Raw genomic sequence first — 20,929 nt, 5'->3', positions numbered from 1 at the left:
CAAGATCTTTGCAGAGTAACATCGCTAAGCCCTTAAGATTAGACTGACCATATATGATGTGGTTTTGGATGAATCTCTATGAGGAGTTAATCACAGTGTAAAACGTCTCAGGTTACGTATGTAACCATGGTTCCCTGAGAACAGGGAACGAGACTCTGCATTGGAATACACAATGGGGAACGTCACATGACCCAGGTGTCTGAAAGCCAACTATCTAACAACTCCAGTCCCTATTGGCCGGCGACAGCCTATGACGTAATATGGTGCGACCCGGAGTAAAGGAGCGCCTGGAGAAACAGTCAGCAGCTATCGTCTTGGGGGACTCTTCTACAGGCAGGCAACCCAAAGCATGGCAAGGAAACACAGTCTCGTTCCCTGTTCTCAGGGAACCATGGTTACATACGTAACCTTAGACGTTTTTCACTGTGATTAACTCCTGTAGGCCTAGGCCACAAGCGTGGACGAGAACTTACAGGCCTTGGACGGGAGCTTGGGATCACTGCGCCACGTAGAAGCGCTCAGAGGACACAATTGCATCGCAACCGAGAAAGAAAGAACCAAATTGCATATCACAGCTATGCAGATGACACCCAGATTTACCTAGCCCTATCACCTAATGACTACAGCCCCACTGACTCGCTGTGTCAGTGCATTGATGAAATTAAAAATTGGATATGCCTAAACTTCCTTCAGTTAAACAAAGACAAAACTGAAGTCATTGCGTTTGGAAACAAAGATGAAGTTCTCAAAGTGAACACGTACCTTCACTCTAGGGGTCAAACAATTAAAAATCAAGTCAGGAATTTTTGTGTTATTTTGGAGTCAGACCTGAGTTTCAGTAGCAATGTAAAGACAGTAACTAAATCAGCATATTATCATCTCAAAAATATTGCAAGAATTAGATGCTTTGTCTCCAGTCAAGACTTAGAGAAACTTGTTCATGCTTTCATCACCAGCCGGGTGGATTATTGTAATGGACTCCTCACTGGCCTTCCCAAAAAGACCATAAGACAGCTGCAGCTTGTACAGAACGCTGCTGCCAGGATTCTGAGCAGCACCAGAAAACATGAACACATCAGACCAGTCCTCAGGTCCTTGCACTGGCTTCCAGTTGCATTTAGAATTGATTTTAAAGTACTGTTACTTGTTTATAAATCACTCAATGGCCTAGGACCTCAATACATTGCAGATATGCTCATAGAATATAAACTGATCATCAGGATCAAGTCATTTAGAAATACCAAGGAGAGTCTGCTTTTAGCTGTTATGCCAGCCGCAGCTGGAACCAGCTTCCAGAAGAGATCAGGTGTGCTCCAACAGTAGCCACATTCAAATCCAGAATCAAAACACATCTTTTTACCTATGCATTTGCTGATTGAGCACTGTGCTATGTCCGAACTGTTTGCATTTTATTTTATACGTATTATGTTTTTATTCTTTTTATTCCTTTTCCTGTTTTTATTTCATTTTTAATGTATTTTATATCTTTTATGTATCATCTTGTTATTCTGACTTTTAATGCATTTTAAATATTGCTGTCTGGTTGAAAGAGCTGGGAGAATTAGGAAGAAAGCATTTGTGATTAGGTTAAAATTTGGTAAATTTGGATAAAGGGACGAACCATGGGGAAATTTGAGCTGTAGTGCATGGTTAAGATATCTCTGGATTACAGTCAGGACACTTTCCAAAGGGGGAAATTTCCAAAGGGGAAATTTGAACTGCGTTGCATAGATAAGATATCTCAGGAAGGTGGATTAGGGCTATGTGGTGCAGTTTGAGGTGTCTTGGCAAAAGGGGAGATTGAAACTTTGTTTATCAGTTTGAAGTGCCTTAACAGGTAGCAGTCCTGCCGTGTGAGGAAGATCCATTTAGATCTGCTCTGATGGATAGATCCGTTTAGATCCACTCTGACGGACAACAACAAGAACAACAACAAAAATCTCCCTAAGACTGCCTAGCTCATTCACCCAGATAGCAACATTCTCTGTTTTTACTGTTATTTCTATTCCTTATTTTCTATTTTTATTCTTCTTCTTTATGTAAAGCACTTTGAATTACCATTGTGTATGAAATGTGCTGTACAAATAAAATTGCCTTGCCTTGCCCACCCCCAGCAAGGACCCCCAAACTCTGGATCAACATGCACCAGTGCAAAATTTTTCTATATATCCTAATCATTTGTTAACATTTTCATAACTTCAATGGCCACATTGTTTCTGCCAAAATGTAATAGATTGTTAGCTAACTGGGAGATTTGTATATACATTTCTGAAATTACACAACTTGCACACTCTGATACCAGATTATTGAAATATTGACATGCATTCCCTGTAAAGCTGCTTTGAAACAATGCATATTGTGAAAAGCACTATACAAATAAATCTGAATTGAACACTGATATGTACACTAAATCAGCATAAGATGTTTTTGTGTGCGAGCCCGGCGAATCACCAGAAAGGTTTTGATGAAGACATCTAAGCAAAAGCTAAAAGCATTAACACAAACAGATAGGATGCCCCACTGGGTTGACTCAGAATCACCTTCATGGTGCGTTAAAACAATGTTTTTCATTCTTTTGTCTGTTTAACATAGATCCTATCTGTGAGTTTGGAAACACAGATACAGATGCTCCAGAAAGAACATCTCCCAAACAGCCCTATTCTGGGGTGTGTGGTTAATGAGGACTCTTTGGCTTGATGAATATTTCTGATTCCTTGTCTAAAAACTAGACAAGGAAACTAATATTAATCTATAGTTCTGGTATTACTGATCATCCTATGGTGCCAACACGCACACACACACACACGCACACACCCACACACACATGCACAGTTGTTCTAAAAAGAACATGCCCAGACATGTGATTTTAATCGATATAGCTAGTGTGGTGTAGGGTAATACTTCCTTAATGTCTTGACTCAGATAGATTGACTCAATTAACATATGCCCTATTGACCAAACAGCACTGATTTTAACAGTGAGGTGTGAAGTTTGCTAGGGTGACTTTCACCCCACAATCAAAGGAAAAACATGGCCACCATCAGTTCCCAACAGATTAAAAGAAGCCAGATACCCATGATTCACCAAAATGTCTCACCAAATTCACCAAAATCTCATTGACACTCTTGACCTGCCAATCAGAGGGACAACACCCATAAATTCAGCCATAAAAACTGCCATTGTCAACCACTGGCCTGCCAATCAAGGCTCACAGCACTCATAAAACATATTTGATAACCACTGACCAGTCAGCTTGAGTGACAACACACAGAAAATTTCGGGTCATAAATTTAGCCTTAAATTGGGACCATAAATCACATTTACTGACATAGTGTATATGATATCCTACTCAAGACAAAAGGGACTGTAGTATGCATTCGAAGGATATATCCACGACATAATATGCAACCGATTAGAAAATAATTTGATCAGAATTGAAGCTAAAGCTCCCAGTGCAAGCAGCAGCCACTTCATACACTGAACATTCAAATGGGAAACACACAATTTATTGAGGAACAGCTTTGTTCATCCACAGCAGGTTAAGTGAAATTTGTGAAAATAACCTAATAATTATAAATCAAACTGCTTATCCATAATTCTTGTGAAATAAACACAAGACGTTAGTCTGACCACTTTGCAATAACATTCTCCCGCTTATAATTTTAAAGCGCCAAGCTAACGTTACTCCGTTTTGCTTTTAATCATTATTTCAAGTTCAAATATATGCATTATGAACAAAGAACCATCATTATTTCCAAGCAATGATGTGTTGAGTTAGCTAGCTAACCTACCCATCAGATTGTCTCACTCAGGCTTACTGCATGCATACATCAATATTACATCATTGTTGTCAAGATAAATAACACAAAATTACTGTACTTGTATTATTATAAAGGTAAGTTTAGAATTGGGGTAGGTGTAGATGTTAATAAAGCCATAAACCATGTAATTATCATGCTAGAAGCACAATCTGATAGGTAACGTTAGCATTTTTCAGATTTTAACAGATTTTGCTAAAGTTACCTACTATTTCATTGGGAAAATCTGACAGGGTAACACAAATTGTCAGAATACTGGCATTCTCCCGTTGGGTTTTAGGTTTCGGGAAGTGAAAAAAAATTCCATCACTCCATCCAAACTTTTAGGATACCGGGTATCAAATTAACACAATCCCTATGCACAACGCTTCGGCATGTTTCCCTCACTCAAAAGCTTGACAGACCTCCCGTGCCTAGTTACGGTTGCTAAACCACGATTGGCCTGTGACAAGTTTTCGGGCATGGCTTAGCGAAGGGTCAATTACCTGAGGCGAATCAGGGAACATCTGTTCCTTTCTGAAGCCCCGGGTATACTTCAGCCATCTGCATTCATGCACCGTCCGCATGACGTAATTTTTGTCATGTGGAGGCCTCGTGGCCGGTAGCACCACTGTTCGTGCGCAGCCCAAATTTCGAGACGGTGCGGACGGTGCGCGTGCAACAGCGCATGCACCAGCAGGAAAGAAGAGTCCACTAGGTGGCAATACGCACAGTACTGAGCACAATGTGCATTTGTCGAAGAAGAATGCGTATAGGACGATTCAAAAACATGGACAAATCCTGTGAAGGATGCGGTACATGGAGTGTCCTTAGCCAGAATTCACGAGATGTTCTTTGTAGGACAAACAGGCAGTAAAGGAAACAGGAAGTATATCGTTGCTATGCCAACGTGTTCACTGCAGCCTCATTGCGCTCTTAGCCAATGAATGAAAATGATTAACAAATTTGTATGTAATTTGAAAAGAAAATGTATTTACTTGTTTCACTTTGGATAATGCTTGAGGAGCTGGCTTTATGTACAACATATCTGTTACAGAGACAAAAGAAGAGGATATTAGGAAGAACAAAGTTTAAAACAAAAACAAGCTTGAAACTACTTTTTGGAGGCCTGTAAATAACTATAAGTAGAATGAGAGGAGCACCTATTAACACGATACCCAAGTATTCGAAAGACAAGTAATCACCAAATGACACTTGCTTGCATTGATAGACATCTTTAAATAGAGCAGCTCTGCAGACACTCATAAAAGTAAAGTTAGGAGGGGCGTTTATAGACAGAGTAGTTTGACAAAGATTACATACTGGTGGTACTTTACCTTTCAATAAAAACAAATAAATCTGGAATGACCAATTCGGCATCTTGTGTAAACAGTCTTATGTCTACTTTTAAATAAAATGCTTGGATTAACTTCATATAACTTATTATTAATGTAACTGTTCCATTCCATTTGCCATTTTTGAAATATATACAAAAGTTTAGCACAGGTTTGAGATCTGATGGAGGAATTTGACAGTCTGTAATTCTCAAAGAGAGAGCTTTCTTTGCTGCAGCATCTGCCTGTTCATTCCCAAATAGTCCCATATGAGCCGGAATCCAGCAGAAAATATCAAAATATTTTTCCTTTAAAAATAAGAGTTTTGCTATTATCTTCACTATTATAGGATGGTCAGTTTTAGAATCCGTACAAATTTTTTTTGTTGTTGTGTTCTCTCTATTGGTTCTAAAGCCAGAAGCAATGCACAAGCTTCAGCAGTAAAAACTGAGCTTTTTACTTGGAATACGTCTTAGATACTGTCTTAGATCCATCTGTATACACTGGTATATGGAGAGGAAGACAACATTTTATTTCTCCAAAATCTTGTTTATATTCATTTAGATGAGTCAAGTTCTTCTTTTGATGGGCCAAATTCCAAATGATGTTGAATTTTTTGATGTTCCAAAGAGGAATAGGGCAAGTCTGTTTGTGCAAGTCTATTCAAATTAATGCCTATGTTCTCCACGTGGGATTTTATATGAATACCAAAAGGAATATACTTGGGTCTGGCTTCATACAAATCTTGACATTGAAGGTGGAAAAACTGAAGAATAAGCTGGATTGCATTTGTTAATTAAGTACTGTAACACAGTTTGTATGTACGGGAAGGAGGAGGTGGGAACCTGCAAATGTTTAAACAAAACTTTATTCAAAAATAAACACAGAACAAAACAAAAAGAATACTGATAGACCCTCACGGACGTCTGCCGGCCACACAAACATAACCAAACATAAAATAAAGTCCAGGCCTGGTCCTCTCTCGTCCTTCACTGTCATCGCTCCTCCTTTTATGCTTCCGGAGCTCCTCCGTGACAGACTCAAGACCGGTGCGACTCGCAGGTGAAGAACGTTAACGCTCTGTTCCCTCACAGCTTTTGCCCTTCCTGCTCGTCACAAGAACTGTTAAAGCACTGTTAAAGTCTCAGATACTCCAAAACTTTTACTCAAGATGTATTAGAATTGGTGACTTGAAACTTGTAATGGAATAATTTTCATTGTAAGGTATCTGTACTTTTACTCAAGTATGGTTTTCAGGTACTCTTTACACCTCTGCTCTTTCCACTGTGACTTCTAAGAGAGTTTTTCTTTTGAGTGAATTTTCATGTGGACCTTAAGGTTATCTTTAAATCTGAAACTCTTTCCACACATGTAAAAGGCCTCCAGTGTGAATACTCATGTCCCCCAAGGCTTTTTCATTTATTTAATGGCTAAATGGTTATATTTGTGTTTATTGATATGCCATACTTTATTTTGCTGTAGCCTACAGACAAAGTTAATACACTAAAAAAGTCCAGTTATGGATGACAAGAACAAACAAATGTGAAGTATTTCAACTTTAAATCTCTAGTCTTCAGTTTCTGGCCTCCTAGTGATGTGAAATAAGAGCAGGAGTTAACTGCAGGGTGATTATTTTGACTTTATTAGGTATTTTATCTCTGCATCTTGGACGCGGCATCCATCAAAAATAGGCTGGGATGCTTCTGAAATGCACCACGGCACGGCTGGTTTAAACATGAGCATTGACTAGAGTAAAGCCGTATCGGCTTTAGTAGCCGTGTGCAGTGTAAACGAGGCTTAAGGCTTTTCTCCAGTGTGAACACTCATGTGTACTATAAGGTTTCCTTTATGACTGAAACTCTTTCCACACTGTTGGCAGGTATGAGGCTTTTCTCCAGTGTGAGTTCTCATGTGTACTATAAGGTTTCCTTTATGACTGAAACTCTTTCCACACTGTTGGCAGGTATGAGGCTTTTCTCCAGTGTGAGTTCTCATGTGGTCTATAAGGTGTCGTTTTTGACTGAAACTCTTTCCACACTGTTGGCAGGTGAATAGGCTCTCTCCAGTGTGAATTCTCATGTGTTCCCTAAGGCGTTGTTTGCGTCTGAAGCCATTCCCACACAGAGTGCAGGTGTAAGGCTTTTCTCCAGTGTGAGTGCTTATGTGGCCCTTAAGGTTACCTTTAAATCTGAAACTATTTCCAGACTGATCACATATGAATGGCTTCTCTCCAGCATGAATATTTATGTGGTAATAAAGGCTCACTTTATGTGTGAAACTCTTTCCACACTGATCACATTTAAAAGGCTTCTCTCCAGTGTGAACTCTCATGTGTTCCCTAAGGCGTTGTTCCCGTGTGAAGCCATTCCCGCACAGACTGCAGGTGTAAGGCTTTTCTCCAGTGTGAGTGCTTATGTGAGCTATAAGGCCTTCTTTTCGAATGAAACTCTTTCTACACTGTTGGCAGGTATGAGGCTTTTCTCCAGTGTGAATTCTCATGTGGGCTGTAAGATGTCCTTTTTGAATGAAACTCTTTCCACACTCTTGACAGGTGAAAGGTTTCTCTCCAGTGTGAATTCTCATGTGGATTTCAAGTTTTCCTTTTCTACTGAAACTTTTTCCACACTGTTGACAGATGTAAGGCTTTTCTCTAGTGTGAACTCTCATGTGGACTGTAAGGCCTTCTTTTCGACTGAAACTCTGTCCACACTCTTGACAGGTGTAAGGCTTTTCTCCAGTGTGAATTGTCATGTGGGCTGTAAGGTTTTTTTTGTCACTGAATCCCTTTCCACACTGTTGGCAGGTTAAAGGCTTTTCTCCAGTGTGAATTCTCATGTGGGCTTTAAGCTTGTATTTACGTTTGAAACGCTTTCCACACTTTTGGCAAGTGAAGGGACTCTCTCCAGTGTGAACTCTCATGTGGTCTATAAGGCTTCCTTTTCGACTGAAACTCTTTCCACACTCTTGACAGGTATGAGGCTTTTCTCCAGTGTGATCTCTCATGTGGACTTGAAGGTTTCTATGTCGATCAAAACTCTTTCCACACTGTTGGCTGGTGAAATGACTTTTAGTTCCAGTCTTTTGAGCTCCTTTTTGTGAGGAACACTTTTTAGCCTGTGTTGATTTTTCTCCAGTCATGAAATTAGCATGTTTTTTCTCTTCTTCTTTTTCATTAAGTTCAAAACTCACCTCTTTCAGTGCCATTAGGTCTAGAGCAAAAATAGACATAAAACAATTTAGACATTTAAAGCATCAAAATCAACAACATGTATGATCTATACCCTATCCAATCTTATGGATCAGGGATGGGCAGCTTTGGTACTGGAGGACCACTGTATTGCAGAGTTAAGTTTCATCCCTAATCAAATACACCTGCCTGTAATTTTCAAGCATTCCTGAAGACTTAAGGCTGATTTATACTTCTGCATCATGTGTATGCCGTAGGCCGTGAGTGCCACACGTAGCTTACAATGTAGCCTGACGTGCACCTCTTTGAAAATGTTATGCATCTATTCTATGCGGACCGCAAGCGCTATGATTGGTTTGCGGTTACCTGGGCTGCTTCTCTGCCACCTCTTTTTGTAAGCTTCTCTGACAATGTACATGACAAGCTGACAAGCTGCTTCTTCTTTGGCTTTGATACTCAACATGACCGTGGACACTGCCTACTAGTGGTCTGCATGCATTTCAACACGACGCAGAAGTATAAATGAAAACAGACGCATATACTACGGTGTAGAGGCTCCGGCGTAGGTCTGACACAGTAGTATAAATCAGCCTTTACAATTAAATAATGGTTTTGGTTAAATTTTGTTTGATCAGGGATAGAGCTAAACTCTGCAGAATAGTGTCCCTCCAGGACCAGAGTTGCCCATCCTGTCTATAGACCTTATACTCAATACACCAGTGGTTTTCAAACCTGGTCCACAGGGACCCACCACTGCACATTTTGTATGTATGCTTTATTTTTCACATCTGGTTAAGATCACCAGCCTGTTAGAAGAGATCTGACATTGATAGAGAAATTTGCAAACTACAATTTCTGTTCATCACTAAGGTGAGAACCGGACACGATATGAACCTAAATATACTTGAATTAATTCAATTAATTGAAAAGTGTTTTACTATTCAATAAGTAATAGAAGACATTTGTTGTTGTAATGATGTCAGACAAAGCACAAACAATAGTAATAGCCATTCTGTACTCCTGCACGGTTAGCGACCTTACTACAACCGTACCGTTCTCAAGCCTAATCCAACCGTGACTTTTCAAGCGGGCCAGGGCACGGTACAGAAAGATCACACTAGTGACGTTAGACAGATAGAATGATTACTTATGAGATGTGTTTTCCTCAGCATAAAACTTACATTTTATGGTTATACTCTTACTTGTAAATGTTATAAAATCATGCAAATGTGCATTTTCTGACAACAGGCTCCATTAAACTTCACAGACTTCAGTGAACAAATACCAGTATGAACACGTACATCAAACAGAATGAGCACATTTGAATAGAACACTTGACAGCCTGTTTCTGGAGATCTACCAGAGATTGTATATTATAGGGAGATGAGAGGGTCTGTGTCTCTTATCATTGGAAAAAGCATAACGGCTAACTTAATCACGTGCGGCACCTCTCAGCCTATCGTGTAATGGCAGTGATGTCAGTCGCGACATTCCCTAATTTGCCTTCTCTTAAAAAATACATTTTAATCAAGCTAAAATCTACATATAATTCCCAACAAAGGAATTCTTTAGTGTAAAACATGCTGAAGATTAGGCTGTGGATTAATTAAATGATTAGCTATTTCCCCATAAAAGCTGTTTAATCAGCCTAATGAAGCCTCTCATCCATTGACTTCCCTTCAAAAAACAGCCTCTGGTCTCCTTCCCTGTGTACTGCCAGGGGTACCGTTAGCGGTTACAATTTTTTGGCTAAAGGTTGCAGGCTTGCCTTCCAGTGGCTTTGGATCTACATTTCCTGCAGAGTTCAACCCTGATCAAACACACCTGAAGCAGTGAACTAAGATCTTCAGGGGCAGGTGTGTTCGATCAGGGTTGGATCTGAACTCTGCATCTATGGAGACTGATGGATATTTCAAATAAATCTACAAAGTGTCCTGTTGAGGTACTCCAGGGCTGCGCTCAAGTTCAGATTTTTATGCCCTTCCCTTGCTAACTTCCCTCCATCTTAAGGACTCAAATGTACATCATTGTTTACACTGAACCAACACTGGCTGAATCTGTCTAGCTACTTTAAATGTACCTCTCTAAGCACTTGATTGCTTGGAATATGCAATAGAGCTGATTTGTAGATGCACTTATAGTAAATAAGTTATTGGCAGATCTGAGGGACCTAGGAGCTGAGTTCAAGTAAATAAGATCAGAGATATAGGATGGTGCTTGTCCATTAAGAACTTTAAAAACAATCAGCAACATTTTAAATTGAATTCTGAAAAGGACAGGAAGCCAGTGAAGAGAAGCTAAAATTGGAGTGATATGATCTTGTTTTTTTGCACTAGTTAACAGTCTAGCTGCTGCTGCATTCTGGACCATCTGCAATCGTGACAATGAAGATTGAGGAAGACCAAGGTACAGCGAATTACAATAGTCCAGCCATGATGTGATGAATGCATGAATTACTTTCTCCAAATCTTGAAAGGAAAGTGTTGATTTAAGTTGATAGAAGCTGTTTTTAACAACTGAGCTAATTTGTTTTTCAAGACAAAGCTCAGAGTCAAAGATAACACCTACATTTTTTAAATGTGACGTAATATATGGAGTAAGATTGTCTAAGTAATTGGCTTTAGAATTTCTGTTTTTTGAGGGTCCAAAAATAATCACCTCAGTTTTTTCATTGATAAGCTGGAGGAAATTATTTACCATCCAGCATTTAATATCCTCAAGACAGTCCATGAGAGGCTGCAGAGAATCTCTAGTTTTCAATGGAAGGTACAACTGAGAATCATCAGCATAGAAATTAAAATAAATTTGGTATTTTCTAATTATGTTGCCAAGAAGAAGCACGTACAAATTAAAGAGTAATGGCACCAATGTTTTCTTATGTTCCAGAAAACACTGGATCTATAAAAGGACCATTTTAAAGGCTAGAATCTGTCTGGCTACTTTAAATGTACCTCTCTGAGCTCTTTGCTCTGATTGCTTGGAATCTGCTATGGAGCTGATTTATAGATGCACTTATGTTCCAGAAAATACTGTGACTATAAAACGATTATTTTAAAGGCTTGACTATGTGCCACACTTACTGCTACCAGCTGGTGGCACGATAACCATGAACAACAATTGATCACCTCCCATGACCAAATATACAACCTCAACATGAAATATGATGTATACAAATCCATTTCCAGCTACATTCATATTTGGTTTGAAATCCTATTCAAAAATTGTATTTCTGATTGCTCTGATCAGATTTTGCGTGTTTTTTGACTTTCTCATGCCATGTCAAACAAACGTCACTAAAGTCACTGCAGAAACAAGGTTGTGTTGTTGCAAAGCGCTGGACGAGCAGAAAATGGAGACATATTTTGAAACCAGCGGAGACGACAGCATGGAATAAAGCCGGAACAAAAAATTATATATGATTGCACCAAATTAGCTTATCTTTGTAAAATGGCAAAGCTCTTAACATCAGTCAATCAAGCATTCTATATTATCATGACAATCAAGCATTATTTAATAATAGAACTTAACTAACGAGAACTAAAACTTGGTAACCATGAACGCATATTTGCCATTTTAACTAAGCAGAACTGGTGGTGGTGCTTAAGAAATTGTTTGTCATTCAGTGTTTCTGTAAAAAAAAATAGATAATGGTAATTATTATTAAAAGAAGATAATACTACTAATTCTACCACTAATGACAACACACTAAAGATTGATGAGCTGCTTGGTTCATGAATATTAATCACGTTGTAAGAGTTGCGATCATCTTGTCATTAATTGACAAGATTATATTAAATTAGAATTAAAGAAAACTAGAACTGATAAGTGTCTGTGAATCATTAAAAAATCCCAGGGGTTTAGTTTTAGCATACAAGAAAAAATAGCAAAATAAACAACAGAACACGAGGGTTCATTATCATCACGCTCCTGCAGTGCTTCTGTGAATGAAAAAAAAGAGATAACATTAGGCTATATAAAAATATAATAGCTTATGTCTAGGCGCAAAATGTATTTATAATTAACATATTAACAAAAAGGGGAAAAATGTGACAATAGACTAGGCCATATGAATTTCGGTTAATTTCTGAGAAGTTCACAGAAAGGAAACCGAGACGGCAGAACATTCTTTGTTTATTGTACGAGAAAGATTTGGAATAATAACCCTTTTAGAGATAATATTGTCACTTGGAAAAGATATGTGGATGATTTATTTTTTTGCATTTTCAACCAAATATATAAAAAGTTATAGTAGTCTGTGTACAATAAAAGTATTTAAATAATATAGTTTAGCCTCCAAATCGTGAATATGGAAACATTTGGGTTTGTGCCAAATTATAGGTTATAACGCCGGTTTCTGTTTCAGTTTAGCGTTAAATTAATTCGTTTTGGCTAAAAGTTTAGATATTATTTTTTTCATAAATAAAATAGTAGTGGTGCCCCCAAAATATACAAATATACCCGTGCGACTTATGACTGGTTTTGTGGTCCAGGATCACATTTAATGGAAACACTGAATTTTAAAGTGATGTAGTTACACATTACTACATTTACTCCCTATCGTAATGAGTTAATAATCCTTACTTATAAGTAGCCAAACCCTATCTCTAGCTCTACAGTAAGTGCACTTGAGTGAATGAACTGACTGATTGAATTAGGACACTTCTCTGTAAAATTACACTTCTGTATATTCTCTATTTCTGTAGAGCTGGACATTTTAATAAATGATCAAATTCAGCTGTGTGAATAAAACCAACCTGTTTGTTCCTCAGTATCTTCATGTTTCACACTGAATGTTTCTTCAATCTTTATTTCTTCAAACTCCTCTTTATTAAATTTAATCTTCATGTCTTCAGTCTCCTCTTTAATAATCACAATCTTTATGTCTTCAGTCTCATCTTTAATAAACGCCATCTTTATGAAGAGAGTAATTAGAGTTTAGAATTAGAATTAGAATTAATGGCCTAGGCCTACTGACCCAGTTAGACAAAAAAAAAATCTCTAAAAACTAACGCTGCAAATAAACATCATATTTAGGCATCTATGAATGATGAAAACATGATTAGTTTGTTAGTGTTTGTTGTTCTCATTCATGTTCACTGTTTGAGCAGCACGAGTCGTGATTCACTGAATCATTTCTCAAAGTATTTGATTCAATTGACTCGGAGTTGAAAAGTTCAGTTTTTCACAATGTTACATTAGATAGTAAATAAACTAATTTCACATCGCTTGATTAAAACAAAACACACAACTATGAATCATTGAACTGTTTCTATCGATTAAAACAGCTTAAATTCATAAAACAAACCTTTCTTCAGCAGAATCACAACAGATGCAGGATCGCGGCTCGGTCTTATGACGTCATTTCGTCACTCCAAAATAAAAGTCCTGTTCAGACGCTGCATTGTCTACAATCACAGAAGTGTATTAAAGGTCAAAGTATATATATATATATATATATATATATATATATATATATATATATATATATATATATATATATATATATATATAATTTGAAGTTAATTTGAGTCTAAAAATGGGTATAAAATTTGTAAAAAAAATTCATAACTATACCTGTTCTTTCTCCATGCAGTATATATTCTGTTTCATTATAGAGAATATGAATCAGATGTCATTTATCCGCCATATTGACAAGATGACTAGCCTACTCCATTAAAAAAGACAAACTAATCGTTTAAAATCATAAGGTTCCCCTACAAATAAAGCTTATCTGTCAGTTTGACTGAACTGTTAGATGATTCATTGTAACTAACTTAGTACTTAGTTTAGCTTATACCATAATTAAACACATGAATAAATACCATAATTAAACACAGGAATACATTGTATGTGGAATTTGAAACTCCATCATCTAGAGCAATATCTGAAACTCCCTGTATCTTTGTAGTTTATTAACTTCTAAATGATCCTTGTTCCTTTAGTATGATCAGTAGAGAGATAATAGGCCATCCATCCAGACAGTATTGTTTGAATGTAGTAGTGGAATTTTGATTAGCATTTGCATTGAAATTATAATACTTTGATGGATAATACTTAGATCTCTACCCTCAACACATGGTCTACCACCCTATTCTTTCAGTTTATCTACTACAATATAAGACCCATATGTATATTTAACTTTTTTTTTTTTTTTTTTTTACTTTTTCCATTTCAGAATGCCAAGATGCCATCAGACCACTCACTGTCTCTTCACACAGAACCTGTTTACAGTTCTTAAATCTCTGATTGATGCCGTTGAGTGTATGCCGTGTTTGGATCCAGTATGAGACTGCAGGTATCTGAACACAAAAGGGTTAAAGGTTTAGTTTACCCAAAATGAAAATTAAGACCTTTGTTCATCTTCAGAACACAAACTAAGATATTTTTGAGGAAATCTGAGAGGTATATATGACTCGTCCGTAGACAGCAATATAATGAACTCTTTCAAGGTCCAGAAATGTACTAAAGGCATCGTTAAAACAGTCATGTGACTGCAGTGGTTCAACTTTAATGTAATGAAGAAATGAATACTTTTTGTGCACAAAAACAAAACAAAAATAACAACGTTATTCAACAATTTGCTGAAAACTGAAAATGGAAACAAAGTCTGACACTTTCTGCTTCTCGTAGTGACGCTCGTCCTGCATTTGCATACTTTATCACAGCTGAAGTGAAATAAATACAATATTTGAATAATACACTGATGTTTGACAACAAGTATGACAGCAAGTCCAGGGAGCTGTTTCATAAAAGACTCTAAGAAAAGCGAGGATTAAACTCCAAACCCTGACTTGAATTAACCTAACAAATGAGTTTGGGCTAAAACAGTTTCATAAAAGGTAATTGAAGTTCACGCAGTCCCGCTAATTCGATCCAGGTTCACCTAGTCAAGATAATTTTGCGTGCACGCTTTTCTTAAGCAGCCCTAGAGGTCGATCATGGATCAAATCGATCCACCACAGGAAAGGGCATACATTTTGTGCTATTTTATGCATTTGAGACATGGTGTTTTCCTCAGAGCATAACTTACTTTCCACAAGTTTATTCTCCATCTGTAAATGTTAGAAAGTAATGCAAATATTTCCATTTTGCGGCTAAACTTCACAGTGAATGAGCGCTGCTGCGCGCATGTGCGCTAAACAGACGGAATGCAATAGAAGCGCAATAATTCTAAAATATACATTTCGCTAAAATATTTGATGTTGGACATTAAATGTGCCTTATGAACAAGTTTAAACCTACAAGTAAGTGTATGTTTTTATGATAGTAACTCTAAAATTTAGTCTGTGCATATTTACTTTAATTTTTAATTTTGTGATCTTAATTTCTGCTCTTCTAATAACCATAAAGAGTACTACTGCCAAACAAAACCTGAGAGAAATGTAAAAAAAAACAATCTAATTAAATATTGGGCACAAAACATTTAGCCGGTAAGAAAGGAAAACCTGATTGGGACACTTTTTCCCAGTCATTTCAATAACAAAAAGTGTCCCAATCAACCTGAATTCCATATATACTGTATATATAGACCATATATATATATATATATATGAGACCAGAGTATAGATTAAATATGGGCCTTGGAAAAGGCTAGCTGACTTTATTGTGCTTTGACTACAGTGGGTAGTTCCAGTGTGGACAACATCCATGCATGTCATTTCTGCAGGCTGCATCTTACTCTGTCACTCTTTTCATAGCTTTTGCTGGCTCTGAAACACTCACTTTGTATTTCTCCTGCTCTTTGTCTAGCAAAAAAATCACTCATCACTTAATGAAAGCTTACAAATGAAGGCCTGATTGTTTCAGGTGCCTTGTCACAGGTTTATTTTTAAATTTCTGCATTACTTTTACTATATTTTCACACTTAAAACAATGATTTGGTAATCCTCTTGTACTCTTCCTTGCTAAGAAATAAGTCTCCTGACAGTTCTCTCCCAAGTGCTTCCATTGTTGTCAGTATTAAGTCTGAGAATGATTCAGTGGGCTATATAACACTTAATTTTTAAGAAATTACTTCTCTTTAAATGTTTTGTTTCTCATCATACTTACCTTAAAATAAAAAAAAGCCTTAAACTTACACCAATTTTTTTTTTTATTTAGCACTATTTAGTAAATGTATTATATTTATATATATATATATATATATATATATATATATATATATATATATATATATATATATATATATATATGTGTGTGTGTGTGTGTGGTAATAAACTCCAATAATTGTATGTGAGAGAGTCAGCTGTAATATCATTGCGTTCCTATTGGTCAGTGTTAGAGAAGCTCAGCTTAGCCTGACAGTTAGCCTGCTCCAGACCAGGCTAGTTTCCCAGCATAAGTTGCCAGAGTAACTGAGTTTGAACTAATTTAAGTTTGTTTTATGAAACAGAATTCGCTGACAACAAGTCTGACTAAGTAAAATAAGCCTGGCTTGTTTTCTAATCTTGTTTTATGAAACAGCCCTCCGGAAGAACCAAACAATCCAAGATCATGTCAAATCATCATCAATCAAATCCAGCTAACCAAGTTAGCGACAAATGGGCCCGTTTGCGACTAACAATGAACTGTATTTACTCGTGTTCTGTACGTTCAATTTTTGTGCTTCCTTGTCGTTCGTTAATCATCGGCACTTTAATTTTCATGAAGCATTATTTTGTTGCACGTCAGCTGTGATACACAGACATCCACTCGCACTGCATGTGTAACAGAGGCCAGAAAGTGAGAGTTCTGCACTGAGCACTGATGACCACTAGAGAATAGGGATGTAACGATATCAAAATCTTACGGTACGATACAATTTCGATATTGACCTCACGGTACGGTATTTATTGCGATATTGTGGAAAAGCTCACGATATTGTTAAATAGCTCACGATAGTGTTTGTGATGATAATAGTGAAAAAATACTGACATTTATTCTGCTTTTGCCAGTCAACAGGCAATTTATTGTTGTATTTATGGATCCATGACAACATAAAACGCTGATCACATAGTGCTTTTAAAGTGCAAGTTGTAGTCAGGAACATCAATATTCTGTATAGTAATATTTGGTTGCATAACTGATTATTCTTTGCAATGTTCAAGTTAAGAAGCAACTAGAACAATTGTAAACAATAGGGAATTGCCTTTAAGTGCAAACAAAGATCAAGTTAAGTCAGGTTTAAATGTGCAAGGCAAATAAAAGCAGCCTTTTAAAACTGGTATTTAGAAACAACAAACTTAAATAAAATAGTCAAAAAGCCTTTTAAAAAAACACTGACCTATCATTTAGCTTATGTTCACGTTTTTCATCAGAAATTTCAAAATATCTACATTGCAAGGGAAAAGAAAAAAAAAACAAACAGTAAAAAAAAATCCTTAAACAGTCTGGCAAAAAGCCTTCTGAAAAACACTGAACTATCCTTTAGCTAATGTTCAAGTTTTTCTTTAGAATGATCAAAAGATCTACATTGCAAGGGAGAAGAAGAGACCTCTGGGCATTTACAATATCTCCTGCTGTTGAAAATACCCTTTCACTGGGCACCGAGGTAGCAGGTATACACAGGTAGGTCTTTGCTAATGAAGACAGAATAGGAAACCGCCCTGCATTGTCTCTCCACCACTTAAGAGGGCAAGCAGACAGAGAAACTAATGCTTCTTTGCAGTCAATTTCTGCCTGAATTCCACCTGTGACTTGATTACTGCTAAAAGAAGAGCCAAGGAGGTCCTCAAGGGCATGCTTCTTAAGAGGAGGCACAAAGCTTGCGCTTCTGTCGATCTGCTGGATGTGGGCTCCTGGGCAGCACATCTTGGTCCTGGTTCATAAATGATAAAAAGACATTATATCAGCATTTTGTTACATTTTATTGTATTTCTCTCAATTTTCTCTATGTCAGATGTGTCCAAAGTGTCAATTTCACGTGACTTGTGTCTCAGTTCATCACTCAGTAGGGCTGCAGCAACAGCTTGTTGCTGTTCAAGGTAGCGCTCCACCATGTCCAGAGAGCTATTCCATCTTGTCACTACATCAATAATGAGTTTATGTACAGGGAGATTGAGTAGTTTTTGTTTGGTGGTCAGCACGGCTGTGGCTGTAGAACTGCGGTGAAAAAAACTAGCTACACGTCTGACTCTACCGAGGAGGCGGCTCACTGTGTTGACCTTTAAACCTGCTTGGGAGGCCAGGTTTAGTGTGTGCGCAAAGCACCGTATGTGAGGGGACAGTTCGGCTTCCTTTAATGCTACTCGCATGTTGCTTGCGTTGTCAGTAACAACAGCGATCCTTGTTCCAATCTTGTCCACCCCCCCCTCTTTGACTGCAGATTTAAGGACTTCAGCTATGTTTACGCCAGTGTGTGATTTCGCTAAGCTGTCTAGTTTGTAAAACGTAACTCTGCATTTCCCATTCACTCGTCAAGTCCACCCATCAGTGGTAATAGCAATGCACTCAGACTGTTTAAGGTTCAACATGACACGTTCTTTTGTCTCACGGTAAAGAGCAGGGAACACAGTTTGACTAAAATGAGCCCGCGAAGGCATTTGATACTTCGGCTCAAGCTTGGCCACTAACCTTTTAAATCCTTTGCCATCTACTGCAGAAAAGGGATGTAAATCACACGCTATGTATTCCGCGATGTACCTCGTGATTTCTTGAGCCCTTGTGCTGTTGTGTGGCATAGTTGTTGAAAATGCCTCCTTCAGGGGTTTTTGACCAGACAGGACTTTCTTTGTGAGAGAATCTGCAAACTTTTCGGGATGATGGGTCGTCAGATGACTTCGCATGTTGCTTGTGTTTCCTGTGTTGTATCGCAGTTTACTGTGGCAGTGCTTGCACATAGTCCATTGTCTCTCCTTTTGCGTTTTTTGACACGGCGAAACCAAAATGTTTCCAGACATCTGATTTAAAAGCTGCAGGGGCTGGCACAATCTCATCTTCAGTTTTGTCGTTTTCATCCTTACAAGTATCGCTGTCGGCCATGCTGGCTTTCTGTGAGCTTGTGTGGACAGCGTGCAATCCTATTGGCTTAACAACGGTTGTTGTGACGTCGCAGCGCAAAGGATCATGGTCTATGTAGTTAACAATGATTTGTTCCGCGGGACTGTGTTTATTCCTCTTGCTTTTTGACGGACACCTGTCCTTTTAATATTGTAACCCAACCACGACGATATCGAGACCGCAATAGCGCGATATCATCAATATCGTTACATCCCTACTATGCACGCTCCTCTTCAGACAGAAAACGCCCGGAAAAATGTGTATATCAAGTGTCAAACACGGGGACACCGATACACACATTCTCTTGAACGTTTGTAAGGCATACGAACACATAGGGTGTGCGTGAAATCCGGTGTCAAGAATCTCGGACACGTATCAGCACACTTCCCAAAGTTCTTACCTTTCTCAGACATTATCTTGGATTGGAAGGAATTCTTAATAAAGAATACACAGCAGAAGGTCGATACAACAGTCCCGAAAAGACGATGCATACTGACTGCTTCCGTAGGCTCGCCTTTATACTTCCGGGTCACGCCATATGGTAGTTTTTGGTAGAAAGGTTTCAAAACACCGGGTCACGTGGGCGTTCCCCATTCCCCATTCCCTTTGAAAGGGAACTCTAGTTTTCATATTTGGTGACTGATTTTCAAAATAAATTACAGAGGAGCAGTAATTTATCAATTTGCAACAAGCATATTTTCATACTCATAAGGCATGTTCAGACCTTTATTTTGAAATAGCGATGAACATGAAAAATCATTAAAGATTGTTTGTTTTCATGCCAAGAGTTCAAAAGATAACATCCATTAAATTTTTGGAGAAAAAATGGCCTGGTCTACTTCATAAATAGTATGAAAATGATGGTTCAGATCACTCAAACCATATATGGAAATGGAGGCGCCCTTATATGGTCAGTAATGGAGCTTGGGTGTCATCTAGTGAAGAAGTGTGGTACTGCACCCAAACACAATCTTACTGAAAGCTCATTTTTTGAGATATCAACCTGAAATTTGGAACACAAATTGTTCAGATTTTTGGCTTTGATTTCCTCGCAGTTTTAGAGTAAAACTTGTTTTGTAAAATATATATTTTATATAAAATATAATATTTTTTACATTTTCTTAAACTTTATAACTTTTTTCTGTTTCACTTACATAGTTCACTTCTACAATAATCTGCCAAATTTCCTCTTTAAAACAAGACCAGCCTTATGTCTATACTCCAAAGTATTCTTGAATTACCCCCATTTAAGTTTGGATAGTGCATTTTCTTGTCTAAAAAAAAAAGTGGGGTTAAAGAAGTTGAACTCATGTGCTGAAACATCATATAGGTCTTATTCAAAGTGGAGCACCACATACCTAGATAATATCATTCAAAACGAGATGATCGAGTGCATAGGGAGGATAATTATGGAGATGATGAGATCAACCTTAACGTTAGTAACATAATAAGGTTATCCTTAAAAAGCTTTTATATCTGCTAAATGCAACCTTGGTGAGCACAAGACACTTATTTAAAAGAAAGTACATTTTTTGCAAAATCTTCATTTCAAACTTTTGGCAAGTAGCGTGTAAACACACACACTTCATTTCATTAGTAGCTGTAGGTTGACGATTCACGTTTCTTACGATTCT

The 20,929-nt window shown here is 37.7% G+C and overlaps 1 protein-coding gene across 5 annotated transcripts; it reads right to left on the bottom strand.

Moving 5' to 3' along the window:
* Window positions 1-6,581: 6,581 nt before the first annotated feature.
* On the bottom strand, window positions 6,582-19,802 carry LOC137006581 (zinc finger protein 569-like). 5 transcript variants are annotated; one of them, XM_067367455.1, is made up of 5 exons: window positions 19,696-19,779; window positions 13,893-14,617; window positions 13,624-13,723; window positions 13,073-13,229; window positions 6,582-8,340 (listed from the first exon to the last, which is right to left on the bottom strand). In XM_067367455.1, the coding sequence occupies exons 4-5, from the start codon at window positions 13,227-13,229 to the stop codon at window positions 6,929-6,931; spliced, it is 1,569 nt and encodes a 522-aa protein (XP_067223556.1). In that variant the 5' UTR covers window positions 13,624-13,723; window positions 13,893-14,617; window positions 19,696-19,779; the 3' UTR covers window positions 6,582-6,928. The 5 variants fall into 5 exon arrangements, 3 of the variants coding, with proteins under 3 accessions (XP_067223556.1, XP_067223575.1, XP_067223565.1); XM_067367474.1 differs by lacking the exons at window positions 13,073-13,229; window positions 13,893-14,617; window positions 19,696-19,779 and having other exon boundaries at window positions 13,624-13,662; XM_067367464.1 differs by lacking the exons at window positions 13,624-13,723; window positions 13,893-14,617; window positions 19,696-19,779 and having other exon boundaries at window positions 13,073-13,316.
* Window positions 19,803-20,929: the final 1,127 nt, after the last annotated feature.

This window comes from Chanodichthys erythropterus, chromosome 3, assembly GCF_024489055.1.
Source record: "Chanodichthys erythropterus isolate Z2021 chromosome 3, ASM2448905v1, whole genome shotgun sequence".
Classification (NCBI taxonomy): domain Eukaryota; kingdom Metazoa; phylum Chordata; class Actinopteri; order Cypriniformes; family Xenocyprididae; genus Chanodichthys; species Chanodichthys erythropterus.
This window is presented reverse-complemented; position numbering and strand designations above follow the sequence as displayed.

What these genes read in the sequence shown, in the direction of transcription:
- LOC137006581 (XM_067367455.1), bottom strand. Translation starts at nt 13,229, where the DNA reads ATGGCGTTTATTAAAGATGAGACTGAAGACATAAAGATTGTGATTATT. An exon ending in AGATACTGAGGAACAAACAG is followed by an intron (nt 8,341 to 13,072) that starts GTTGGTTTTATT and finishes TTTTTGCTCTAG; the next exon opens with ACCTAATGGCACTGAAAGAG.